Genomic DNA, 13,627 nt, shown 5'->3' with positions numbered 1-13,627 from the left:
CTGCGATTGGTAAAGCTGCACAGAGGCATCTGCCAGCAGGACTTCAGAGGAATGTGAAACCAAATCATTTAGAAGTTAAAGATAGACACAGAATGCACAGCATCTTGAGCCAGGGTTTAAATTCATCCCTCTCTGCCTGGCTTCTCACAAAGCTCTGCCTGTCAGATTGCCTCTGTCTCCTCTAATGACTATTCTCTTAAAAAAACCATCATTCTGGATTCTTTGGACTTACTAAGGTGGCAAAAGAGATCATGGTGCATACCACAGGGTAAGTAGGAAGCCTGCCTTTGCATACGTTTGCCTCAGTGGTTCCTCTGGGCTTTGCTTCTGCTTTCAGCGCACTCGGCAGTTCCTGTAGGATGAGGTAGATACTTAAGCAATGCTTTCCCTGTGTGATTTATTCCCTGCTGTTTTCCCCATACAGATTGTTTGAACTTTATTCCTCAGTGAAGTGTTAACCCACAAGGTTACTTATCTTGGCACGCCTAGGGAGTCTTGAGTTTTAATAATCTTACCATAACAGTTTTGAGTGTTGTTTTCCCAGCAACTGAATTTTGTTATATACCTTTGCTCTTCATCAGTGGGATATGCTGTTTGAAATGCTGCTTATTATTACAAAGTTGAAAAGTGAGTTGTTTTCCATGTTTCCATGTGATCAATGTTTGTTTGCATGTTTGGCTGTGGTTTCACTTACCTACTATTTCCTCATGAGTGAATTTGATCACAAGCAGGGTTAATGAAGTTTAATGTTTTTGTTTGCTTGTTCCCAAATAATACTTTTACTTGGCATTTGGGGCTTTGTTTTGTGGTTGTTGGGTTTTTTAGTAAACATTTTGTCCCTCTTGTTTTCTCTGAACAAAGTCCTTCAAGAAGTAATTAAATGTGCGCATTCCTCTGATAGTCCTCACTTCAGTAGTGAATTTGTGAGCAAAAAGAAGATTCAGGCTATCATGTTCTTTCTACAACTTATCAGAAGTGATTTCAGTATCCAGCAGATACATCAATTCACAGTGAGGGTTTTTTTTAGGCTATTTCTCAAATATTTCTGGTGAAGTTGTGGTGATCCTATGGCCAAAAGGATTTTGGAATATCAGAAACTCAGTAGGAAGTTAGATGTAGTATTTGTTACATAGCAAGAACTTGTATACTGACAGTTTCATCTGAATCTGTGCTTTGAATGAGAATCACCTAAATGCCAACATCGTTTTTACCATTTATTCTGGGCACGCATGTTGTACTCTTGTAGTAGAGGAGCTCCCAGTTTTGGATTTGGTGGCAGTTCACACAAACATACTCGGAATTCCTGACATGTTAGTACTGCCCATAATAACCGTAGGAAGTAGGTGCTGTCTGCAGATAACTGGAACGCCTAACATTTTTGGTTATAGATATCAGTGCCTAAGAGACTCACATAATGGCAGCCTGTGCCTTGCAAAATATGTGGAACTGGGGGAACTAAAATAGAAATGTTTCCTCTGGTTAAAGGAAAGATGATGCATCTGGTATGTTTTGTTATCTTGCTTCCATTTGATGGAGTTCATCCCTGTTGATCAGCTTACCTGAATTTTGCAGAACTTCTGGGCATATTTGGGTGAGCAAATCTGCCATGAAGTGTTTTCTGTGTGGTTACATGTAGGGGTTGGAGAAGAAGGAAATAAATAACCTTTAAGGTAAATGTGGAAAAAACTACTGCAGGGGTGAGAAATGACATTCAAGCCAGTTCTCTCACAGTTATACTAGTCGGTATTCTTTTACTAGCTCAGACTAGCTAAACACTTCAGTCCCATGCTAAATTTCAAGACCTGCAGTTGCTTACATTAATATTTGTTCTCGCTATAATATTTGTTTTGGTATTGAAGTGGAAGAACTTTGAGACAAAATGTGTCGAGATCAGTAAAAACTCACAGTGGGGCTGAGTAAAGCTGTGGTTAGTTTCTGGCTGCTGCACAGGATGCTGTGCAGCTTCAGGCAAGTTGTGTGAGCTCTCAGAGCCCCTGTAAACCTGAGGGGGTGGAAATGCCTTCATTACTTCTCTGTGTTAGGTATCTAGATAGCAGTTCCTTGGGCTAGGCATTGCCTCTGATAAGGCTTAGCACAATAGGCTTCTGTTTTCAGATGCACCCTCCCCAGGGCTATGGCAAAAGGCAGAAGAGAGGAGGAATCCACAGATTCGGAAGTAGAGGTTCGCTGCACCTTTTGAAAACTTCCTAAACTGAAACAGGAGAATAGACTGACATTCAGAGGTGAGCAGAAAATAGAATTAATGTTCCGTGGGAAATTCCTGAGTCAGTTCAAAATTAAATTGCATTTCCCTACCACAATGTATTGCTTTTCAGAAGTTACAGTTCAGGAGCATGATGTTCCCGTTTCATTATCTGAGACCCTTCTCCCATAATTAAATGTTCAAGAGGCACTGGAGAGCTCTGTCACAAAGAAACCTTCTTTGTATTCTGGGAAGTTAAGCTGCCTTAAAAATCTCATTCCTGGAAGGGAATGAGCATCTGACCCAGGAACAGGGAGTTCCCGGGGCAAAGAACTACGGTGTGGTGTTGGATTAACTTTAAAAGATATATTCTGGTGTATCTAATCCACCTGAAATAATGTTTTCCAATTGTTCTAGCAGTAAATAGAAAATCTTCAGTGAACTGATATTTTCCCATAGAAAATGTTGCTGCTGTATTTGATATAGTTTATATATTATTACATTGTGGCATATTTTCCTGAAATGGACAATCCTTGGCCAGCAGTTAGGGTGAATTTTTCACAGTTAGGGTGAGTATGGTACCTCGTGTTCAGTGAGGTACATGCTGAGGCTTTTGGGTAAGGGTGTGGTAGATTTACCAGGGCAGGATGTAGGGGCTGGGACCTCTCCCTCTGCCTCTTCTCACCTTCTCCCAGTCCCCTTCTTCCCCACTAGCCCTATGCTACTCAGGTGACTAGGATTTGTTGGGAAGCGGGGAGGGAGGAAGGAGAGAAAGGGACACATCTTTTTCTCAAAGGCTTTTGTAAGAAAGTGTTGCTGGGGGTGGTGACATGTTCTTCTTGATCTCTTGGACTTCTTTCCTTAACTGCAGCCTTCCCTCCCCTTCCTCCCCTTGCTCAGGACCCCCACTAACCTAATGGAGAAGTGCTGCTGGGACAGAGGGGCACCTGCCCCCAGCCCCTGCCTCTTGCTTCTGCAGAGAGAGAGATCATGGAGGCCCTGGTCTTCAGGGAGATTAAGCAGGGGCCAGGACTTTGATGAGGGGAGCACAGGCCTACAGCTGAAGCATTGGTGCCTCCTGGTTTTGGGTACTCTGATACTGGTTAAGGTGCTACTCTGATGCTGGTACAGTGCTCATCACTAGCGTGTGCCACACTTTGCTGCTGCGACTGTTCAGGGTCACTTCGGGACATGTCCTGCTTCATCACGGCTAGTAATATGTCTGCTTCTGGAGCAGGCAGGTCATGGCCCCTCCCTTTCATTTACCATGAAGTTGTAAGTGACTTTCTCATGAGAATTCAGAAAAATGATGTTTTCTGAGGTGAAAATGGATTTGCAACATTTTGTCCTTTAATAACTCCTATGCTACTTTCTTTGTCACCCCTGCTAAAACCAGTGGCAGTGATAGCTTATGGGGGTTAAAATCCTTCATTGCTAGACTTTACAGTGATTGCATATGGTTCCCACTTTCTTTCTTTCTGTTATGATCTTTTTTTTTTCCTTTGTAAATCTTTGTTTCCAGCCTTATCTTCAAGCTTTTTGCAGTGACCATTCTGCCATAAGTAAGAAAAGAGGGATGTCATCAGCAACCTGTCGGTAAAGAGTTTAAGGACTATTTCCCTGATGTGCTGGCATTTTTCTGAGCTCAAAAGTACCTAGAAGCAGCTCACAGTGGTACGATTTCCTTTGGGTTGTGATGAATCTGCTTCCAGCGACAGCAGCTAATTTGTTTTGGCAAAGTATGACAGCCAGTGCTGTATAAAATACAGCTTGCCACAGAAAGCCTCAATAGTGTGATTTGGTAATTCTTTAAAAAAAGAACCCCCAGAAAAACCCACAACCAAGACTAATGCAGTTATGACCTATGCAGCTGCCGTGTTATCACCTCTGAGTCCACAGCTGGAACCCAGGGAAGTCACCAGTCCAAGTGGTGTCAGACCTCCTGCACTTAGTCTTGATTCCGGCTACTGGTGTATCAGGGAATAAAGCTTCCTGAACTAATTATTACTGTGTGAAGTGACGTTACCTGAAAACACAGCTATACTTCCCACTAATAGGATGCTTAAAAATTCATCTAATTGCAGCTGTGGTAGTTGAGAGAACGCCCAAGACCTAATAGTCTTGAGAAAACCATCCTCCCTGGCAGGAGGGTATTACAGGAAGCCAAGTTTTACTGTATCTTTCCTGTGTCTGAACCAATTGCATGGCCTCTTGCTGCATTTGGCTGCAAAACCTGAACTGGGGATTATACTCTGAGTAATAAAAAAGAGATGGGAAAGTGGTGGGAAATAATGAATCTTTATTTATGAATTTCTTTGTTGGGTTTGGTGGTAGCTGTTTGCTGAACATAATCTTCCTTAGGGCAGTGGAGGGAATGAGTTGGCTTCTGTGCCTCTCATCTTTGACAAGTCATGTAGGAGGCTTGGCATAACCTTTTTTGAGAGCAGTGACAGTAATACTTGCCCAGTTCTGTGAAGTGCTCTGAGATCAAGGAATGAAAAGTGGTATCTAAGCGCTGCTGCATTCTTATTTTCTTTTGTGTCTTTTGTAAGGATAAGACTACTCTGGTATGAAATACCTCCTTGTAAATTTGTAAGAACATTTGCACTCAGTGTAACCTCAAAAGAAAAAACACAAAAAAAGGAGGAAAATGAAGCAGAGACAGAAAGTCTGTGAGCAGGTAGGCTTTAAAAACTATTTATTCACAACTTGTGACAGGTTCTTTTAAACACAATGAAAGTAAGCACAAGAAAAGCAGAGGAGAACATGCTTGGAGTGAAGTTGCCCTTGAGTACTCATTACTAGGTAACAACTGCAGATAGAATTAGTTAGTAATCTTAGGCTTTCCTGCTACGTTTTTAAGATATACCATTTAATGAGGGTGTATGCTTTCTAGTAATTACCTTTTCAGTCTGTGTTGATTCTTAAGGTGACATTATCCTTCGAACAAGATCAGGAAACACTTTTGATTCCTTCCAGGTTTATAAAGCAATGACGGTTTGACTATCTTGGGTTTCTGTGTGTCCTGTGCTGCTCCCCCCTCCCGCCCTTTTTTTTATACACAACCAGTTTATATTGGATGAAGAGAGCTACTGTATCATTTGTGTGGTATGGAAATACAATCCCTTCCCTGGTTTTAGTTCATTCTTTTTTCCTGTAAATTGACGTCAGAATGACAACGTTGATTTAAACATTTTGTGACTTTTGAGGTGTTAATTCTGAAATCTTACCATTCTTTTAACTTGGAGTCCTAACTAATTCATGTAACTGAAAGCTTCTTCACCTACTTGAGAAATTATATCTAATCTAGGGGAGCTGGTCAGGCTTTTGCAGACTAGAACCGAGGAAAAAGGCACATCATACATCCGAGTTTGAAAGCATTTGTCTCTGTATGTGATGTGTATTTATAATTGCTATTACAATTACAGATATTTCACTTTTCTTTGAATATACGCAAACAAAATGTGTTTCCAAACAGATCAAACAAAATGCAGAGTGTTCTTCAGCTTTATTTTTGTCCTTAGAAGTTTGATCAATTTGCATGTCTTATTAGGAAAAATAAATTGTATCAGTTTAATGCAGTACAAATTGTTTGATAATGGTATGGGAACAGAGGGAGAGCTTGACAGAGCTGAGAATGAAGCCATGTACTCTGCCAGGCTATTCTGTCAACAGGTCATGTTTTTCTTTAAAACAACCCTACTTCTGATAAAGCCATCTATCACATTACTTCTCCTACAACCTATTCTGCATACTGCCTTCCCACTTCTCTCAGCCACCTGCCAGGTCATTGTTGACTCTCATAATCCTAACCTCCAAGTCATCTTCCTGCTAATTTCAGCCATGGAGGCAGGTGGATGAATTTTTGTCTGACCCATTGAACACATAGTCACAGCAACCAGGCCAGGCTGGCATTACCACAGAAGTGGTAATTCAGTGGAAGTCCTTGTTCCGTCTCCTCCACTTGCCTACAGAGTCTCAGCAGGGAGGAAATTTCTGGAGGAGACACATTTTCAAATACCACAAGTTGTGTGTGGCTTGCAATAAGCCCCCTGAGCACATCTCCTATAGACCTATGTCAGTTCAAAACAGAAGCCATCAGCAAGGTTCAGACCTGCTGGCAGAGCAATCACTTGCACTCATAAGCTCTAAAGCTCCCTGTGAACCATCCTTGGAGGGGGATGAAATATGCCTTTTGTTAGTAAGTTCAATGGCTGTTTGCTGGTAGCGTCAGAGAGATAACGGTTAGACCTGCCTGCCAGATTCCGAGTTTTTGTGTGAAAGCAAGGAGGAATGAATGCTTCTCAGCAAAAGAATGATAAAGTATTTCTTTTAGCTCAGGTAAAACTATTTATTTTCAATAACTTTAGCTTTGAAAATTGCTGAAAATGTATAAATAACACATTTGGCTTGATTCTGATATCTGGTATGTAAAATTTCAGGTCAAGGATAAAATTTAGCAGAGCAGCTGAAAAAAAGTTTTATAGTAGGAAGTGGGTGTAAGCAGAGGAAACTTGCTGAAATGATGATGGCAAGAAGCAATTATGTGAGTCTAGGAGATAGTAAATACAATTTCAGAAATGATACGGCTAAATAAATACATTGGATAGCAGATGGCTGAAAAGAATCCAAGCAAATGTGAGTTCTTCATCTACATTAAATCTGGTGATGTATTCCTGAAGAGAATTAAAGGTGCTAGAGTTCAAAGCCCTTTTTAAAAAGTACAATTTCCAGGCTTAGGTGAACTCTTCACAGGGTGGTGCATTTTCACTGAAAGGTGAATAGGTGACTGCTGAGAGTCACGCACAGTTGCACATAACTCAGTGGTTAACTTGGACTGAATGGGCCTAATCTTTGCTGTTACACTGCTTAATATCCACCCACATTGAAACAGTGTATTCTCTACAAAAAAGGCATAAAGTAAGTAGTTAGACTGATAAATTTTCAGGCCATTCACTTTTCTTGAAAGTGGAAATGAATTCCTTGCGCACAAAGCCTCAGCTTTTGTAACTCTCTGTGTAAAGTACTAAATAAGTCATCCATTGCGTTATGTCCAAGACAAACCAAGCTTTGCCAGAGAGCGGCCTCAGCCTAGCCAGCTCCGGCCATACCTATTTCACAGGTCATTAGTCCTATGCTTTTTCTGTTGTACACCATCATAGATGACTGCTTGGGCTTGTATTAGGCATGACCACATATACTGACAGACTCAATATAGAGCAAGGAAATAAAATTGGATATATCAGCCTTGAAAGAAATAGTCCTAATAGTTTTTCCACGCTGTCCCTGGCAGATAGAGCAGGCAAATAAAAGGAGGGGAAGGTTGTGCAAATACTGGCCTGGTCCTTGCTGGATTTGCAGCATTTTTCACTGCACGCTAATTAAGAACTGCACACAAGTTGAGGCCTTTCATGAGGCACCATCGAAAGGGTGCCTTTGGCTCACCGGGCACATGGAGGCTGTCAGTGGTGGTGTGTAGCTCCAGAGGGCTCCCTGAGCTGTATGCTGGTAGCTCTTGGCACCAATACAGGGTGGGAAACAAGTGGTGAGACAGCAGCTCTTCGGGGGAGCATGGGAGTTACTGCGGATCTCCAGCTGAACATCAATTGGCAGTGTCAATAGATAGGAAAAAAAGAAAAGCACGGGTATTGGGATGCATATGGAAGTACAGCCTGCAGGGAGCAATCTACAGATTGGTGAGCGCTCAGCTAGAGTCCTGTGTTTGGTTTGGAGCACTGCTATTCAAGGAAACACTGGCCACTTTGGAAGTGGAGAGGAGGGCAGTAAAAGTGACCAGAGATCCAGAGGACATGCCCCAGGGGAAAAGCCTGAAAGGTTTACGTTTGCTGTGCCTAAAGAAGAGCAGCCTGGGGGGAGCAGGTAAAAACCAGGAAGTTTTTCAATCACAGGTAGCTCAGAACAGACTGTTGTGAAGAGGAGGCCAGTAATCTCCTGTGCTATGGAAAAAGAGAAATGGGTCCAAAGTGAAGCAAGAAAGATGAGGTAAACCCTAGGAAAATATCCTTGGTATACATTGCCACTGGATTTTGTGGAGTCTCCATCACTGGAGGTGTTAGGAATGGTTTTAATAAACACGAGTGAAGTGTATCTGGCTTTATCTCATAGTGAGAGGTGGATTACATATCTTTTCTACCATCCTTATGATTTGGTGATACTGGTGATAATACAGCACATGGAATTATTTTCTTAATGAAAAACATGGTGTCCTGGGTTTATAAATTGTGGTTGGAAAGATGTCTCTGCAGAGTGGGATGTGATTTGCTGAGGTACACAGGCACTTATTCATCATGTAATTTCCTCCTTTTGAAATGTTCCTTAGGTAAGTGGTTAAAGCAGAAACAGCTGGCTTTGCATTTCAGTTCAGATATAGTTGTCCTGAAATACTTGGGGACATCACATTGTCAGCTGGCACTTGACAGTCCATTTGAGTTCCAAATTTGAAACACGTAATTGGATTCTTAGGATGAAATCTGAGTCCCCTTTGAAGTCATGGGGTAACAATTTCGCACTGAGAAGAGAGTGGTGTCCACTTGTGTGTGCTTAGCTTTACTGTCCTAGGCAGGCCCGTTGTTTTCAGGACAAGGGTACAAGGAGTGGGTTGTAAGAGCACGTAACCTTTGCTATGGGAAACATTTGGTTGCAGAAGGGGGCCTTTGGAGTGCTTGTGTGGGTGAGCAGGAGTGTACAACAAGCATTACGTGAGGTGAATTAATTATTTTTTCCTTTTTTCAGATTATGTCAACAAGACTAATTTACACCATCTGTTCTAAAATACAGAGAGTCTGTCAGGAAAAAAGCAACACCCATTTTGGTGTTTTAACTTTCATTTTATAAGACTTCGGGCGTTCTATAGTCTCTTCAGTGTAATGTATTTTTTCCTTTTTTTCTGTTTTGGGGTGGGGTGTTCTCCCTCCAAATGGGTTTTTTTCATTGCTAATGTCCTTTAATTTGCATTTAGTATTCATATAGCTATAACTGCAAGTCCCGTGTTTCTCCAGCTACTGGCTAATTCCTCCTGACAAAATGTGTACAGAGAAGACTCTAGGTGCTATGAATTGGAATAGTTCCACTGAAAATACTCTGGCTTTGTTTATGCCAGTATTAATTCAGAGCAAGTTCACTGTTGACAGTGTAGCTACTTTAGATTTAGAGTAGATGATTGTCATCATTTCATCCTCAAAAAGAGATCGCATTGATGTAAAAGCTCAATGCAAATCTCAGAGCTGAGAGTTAAAATTTTGTGCCTCATAATGTATTGTTGCATTACACATCCAGATTTCTTTGCAGGCTTTTCTTAACTGTGCGGTGACGTGCCCTGTGTAGGAAATGTATGCGTATACCTGAGGCTAGAATAAGCCCATGAGGAAGCACAAACCCCAGACTTCAGGACCACCAATATATCAGTTGTTAATAACCTTGCAACGTTATTACAGCTAACACTAGAAACATAATTAAATTGGAATGATTTGAAACTGCCATTAGGGGGAAGAGGACGGAGGAAAACAGCTTCATCCTCACAACATCATGTTTTCATTGACCTACTTACAGTAAAAAAGAAAATGTGTCCCTTCCCATTATAGGCAGAATAGGTTTGTTCAGCAATTTTATAATGCAGCCGTGCAAGAGAAGACTGGCTTTCCTCACTACTCTAGGAGGATTTGGAACGGAGAGTAACATTATTTCACACACATAGTACTAAGACATGTAAGTTCCTGGCCAAGCTGTAATGTTATTACTCTAATCAATTTGGCAGAAAGTACTTACACTGAGAAAAAAAAGGGAAAAAAAAAAAAGACTTGTATTCAGAGGTGAGGGGAAAAGGGCTGTGTCTGGGCTGCAGCAGTGCAGAGGAACCTTTTATGGGTAGTCATGTTTCCTTCATCTTCATCTTACCTAATGCCAAGTCCCTGCCATCCCAAGACCCCAGGTCCCCTACCTGGTGTCCCTTGCCGGTGAGCAGCCCCGCCCTTCACATGCTGAAGGGGGTGGCTGCGGCCTGCTGTCACTTCAGTGGGAGTTCCCCCTGTGTGCTTCACGCCAGGGAATTACTGAATGCATGAAGGGATGGTGCCAGGCCTGGCCCTCTTGGGGTGCACAGACCGGCACTGATGCCGAGCCTGAGCATCAGCATGTGGTATGGCACTGCCACTGCACATCCAACGCCCTACCGAGGTCACTGAGCAGAGCCCACAGCATCTAAACCACCGCTGGGGAGGAATCCCAGGTGCTCTTCCCCACATCTCTTCCATGAGCAAACAGTGTGAGGTGCAGGTGTGCAGGTTACTCTGGCTTGGGGTAGGCAGCATGTGGGAATTGTGATGCAGCCCCTCCTCCTCAGGACTTGCGCGCATGGTATTGAATGTTTGTTGTCTTATACCTGGGTAAATAAACCATTTTTATCTGAAAATAAACACCTCTAGCTAGTTTTTTCTATGCTGCTCAGGTCACATTCCTCCACAAGGTGTTGTTGGTAATTTAGTATTGTCAGAGGCATTAGTCACTGCCAGAGTAGCTTAGTAATGTGCGGCAGGAGCCAGCTGGTAATTAACGAAGTACAGATATTGTATACATTTTCCTCAACTATTTCACATGTAGCAAAAATAATTAGAAGCAGAGCACGTTGGGTGCTTAAAGCTGTTATGTATATTTAAAGCCTCTCACTGTGTTAGGATATTATTATTATTTATTTTGCTGCTGTTCCAGGATTCATAAATATACACGTAGGAGTTGTGAAGAAAGGGGAGACCCAGAGTCCTGTCTTTTTTTAATGCTTTAATTCTGCCTTGTTTAATATGTTCACCCCAATGGCTGTCTTCTGTGCCTGTTTTTAGGAGTGGCACGGCTTTGGAGGTCTCAGCTGCTCTCTTTTTGTACTTTTCCTTTCGTGTTAGAAGTGTCTTGAATTGGAAGGTGATGTGCACGTGCGTGTGCTATGCAATCTGTTAGAAAGATGAAATCAGCTTCTAATTGAAGCAAAAGAGAGACAAAGCTAACACAAATGGTATTAAACTGCTAAACTGGGAAAGACACGACAGTATGAATGGGGGTGATGATGGGTTTCATTATGTAGTGTAAGTAAAATATCCCAGTATCCACAAGCTTGCTTTAACTCGCTTGGTGTCTCCTTGTTTTGTCACCAGATGGTGACCAGCGGTTTCAAATTAAGATGCTTTCAATTACCTGTGTGTGATGGTTGAGTGATGGTGCACTTTGATATGTCTCCCTTCCATGCCACTTCAGCCCAGTACTCTGTGATCCTCCTGCAGCCTGACTCCAGGACTCGGCTCTGAGTATCCCAAGCCTTTGACTCTGCTTTTTCTCTGGGGCAGGATCTGATCTGAGCACTCTGAGGCAGAAGAAGCAGGGAACAGAGCAAGCGATCGGAGGAGCGTCATTTCTACGGGTAGGGTGCAGTTAACTGTCTTCATGGGGAGCACTTGGGTACTGGCAATGGCTTTGAGAAATACCATTTATGCTTGAAAACTTTCTTCTTGGAGAGAAAAGGATGCTGTTGAAAATGTGAATGGGTGTTTTTTGATACAGAGTGCAAAGTCTTTGTCACACAGCGACAATTTCTATTCAAGCTTTGAACTCATGCTACAGATGCGAGTGGTTGAACAGTGCAATGGCAGGTGGGGAAGAATGCTCCATAATACCTTTGCTCTTTGCTGCATTTATTCACCTCCACATTGTTTGAAGAAGAGCACGGGGGATTTCAGAGAATGTGTTTCTGAAGCTTATGAAAGAAAAGGAATTCTGTGTGCAGTTTTTGTTAAGATTTGTAGCCTCTTAGGGTAAGGCTCAGGCCCTTGGAGTGCTTCTTAAAACCTTTTGGTACTAACACACAGAGGGTAGAGGTAGAAAAAGGCTGCTAGTTATTCACACAATGCTGTTAACAGCATAGACTTTATTTGTGCACCCTGAATTCGCTTTTGTTGTTGGGGGTGGCTTTTGCTTGGGGGTTTGCTGGTAGTGCTTTGTACTGACTGTTGTCTCAGCAGAAAAACTTCGCTGTTTTTACTATATAGCAGTAGAGCATGAAAGCCCAGGCAACACTAGAGTAACACAGCATGCAGACATGGTGAGAGAGGGATCCTGCTGACCGCACTTGGGATCGGTGAAAGCAAACATCCGAGGGGGCAGACGGAAATACAGGAACATGCCTGCCTTTACCTGTGATCCCACAGCAGTGATGAGAACAGGCCCTGCATCTCCCAAACTGGGTGCAAGCAGCATGCCAGGTACTTTTTGCAGCGCTGCCAACAGTCCTGGTCCCTCCACCGTCCAGACCGAGGAGCCTGTTGGAATGCAGCGTTCTTCTCTGTTTGCTGGTGTTCCTGGATTCTCCCACAGTGCAGCCCAAGGGCAGGGTGTGGGGATGGACCCACCTGGTTCTGCTGTGGGGATGTTATCGGGTGGTAGCTAGGCACACACATGGAGACCTGGCAGGGCTCCTGCCATCCTCAGCTGAGACAGAGCTGGAGAGTCCCGCCTATATCTCTCCCAGTGACAGAATACATTTCCTAGCACAGGAGCTGGCCCCACATGCAAGCCGGGCCTTGCAGTATGTCCAGAGATTACAAGGTACTTCAAATTTTGCTACAATCAGCATCAGAGAAAATCTTTCTTATTTTCCATCCCCCTGAAGCCCTTCATATATGCAAACAACTACACAGACTTCATAATGATTATGTCTTTTTACACTAATCCATTACTATTCATACTAGATTTTTTAGCCTTTGAGTTAATTCAGTTCATGACCTTCACGCTTCAGATTTTAAAGTGCCATTACATCCCATAGAAGACTAGATTGCTGTTGAGGGGAATTAAAAGAAACACCATAGCAAGGGAAAAAAAGTTTGCTTTCTTCAATCTGATAGTTCATGTAATTGGGGAAGGTAGGGGGTGTCTTTAATACCTGTCACTTCCTTGTCCTTATGCTTTCGAAATATTTGGATACAAGTCATGGAGATTTCTGTTCACCTGGGAATGAAGAAAGACATTCCGCCTGAATCTCCTTACTTGCGTTTCTCACATTACGCTGCAGGTTAGTATGTTTGCAAAGAGGCTATACAGAAATCTCAGAGCAATTTAAGCCACAAAGATTTTTCTATTCTCTAGTTTATTTTGGCAAAATAAGATCCATATAGCTCTGTATTAAAGGAGTACTGTGATATTTGGGTATTGCCTTCAAAGCATTGCATTTCAATACAATTCCTCAAAAATGTATTTTGTGTAGGTAAAATATGTTATTTGCTGTGTTTCTTTTATTCTGAACAAATCTATAATTTTAGCTGTACCATTTTCTGGGAAAAAACCCCTTCCGACATGTTTTGTTCTGTGCTCATTTGATATTTGGGAAGCAATAAGCTAATCTGTGTGTTCTGTGACTGAGCTGGATGA

The 13,627-nt window shown here is 42.4% G+C and overlaps 1 protein-coding gene across 10 annotated transcripts in view; it reads left to right on the top strand.

The window, feature by feature from the left end:
* Window positions 1–13,627, top strand: part of DTNA (dystrobrevin alpha) — a 228,091-nt gene that overhangs the window by 44,384 nt on the left and 170,080 nt on the right. For 4 of the 10 annotated variants that reach the window (XM_030482884.1, XM_030482875.1, XM_030482812.1 and 1 more), the window contains exon 1: window positions 248–268. The exons of 3 other annotated variants lie outside the window; for them this stretch is intronic. In XM_030482884.1, coding sequence (XP_030338744.1) covers window positions 252–268 — 17 coding nt within the window. In that variant the 5' untranslated portion in view covers window positions 248–251. Of the gene's footprint in view, window positions 1–246; window positions 269–11,553; window positions 11,628–13,627 lie in introns of those variants that run through there. 3 more of the 10 variants (XM_030482823.1, XM_030482841.1, XM_030482953.1) reach the window with 2 other exon arrangements.

This window comes from Strigops habroptila, chromosome 1 (assembly GCF_004027225.2).
Source record: "Strigops habroptila isolate Jane chromosome 1, bStrHab1.2.pri, whole genome shotgun sequence".
In the NCBI taxonomy this organism is placed as follows: Eukaryota; Metazoa; Chordata; class Aves; order Psittaciformes; family Psittacidae; genus Strigops; species Strigops habroptila.
This window is presented reverse-complemented; position numbering and strand designations above follow the sequence as displayed.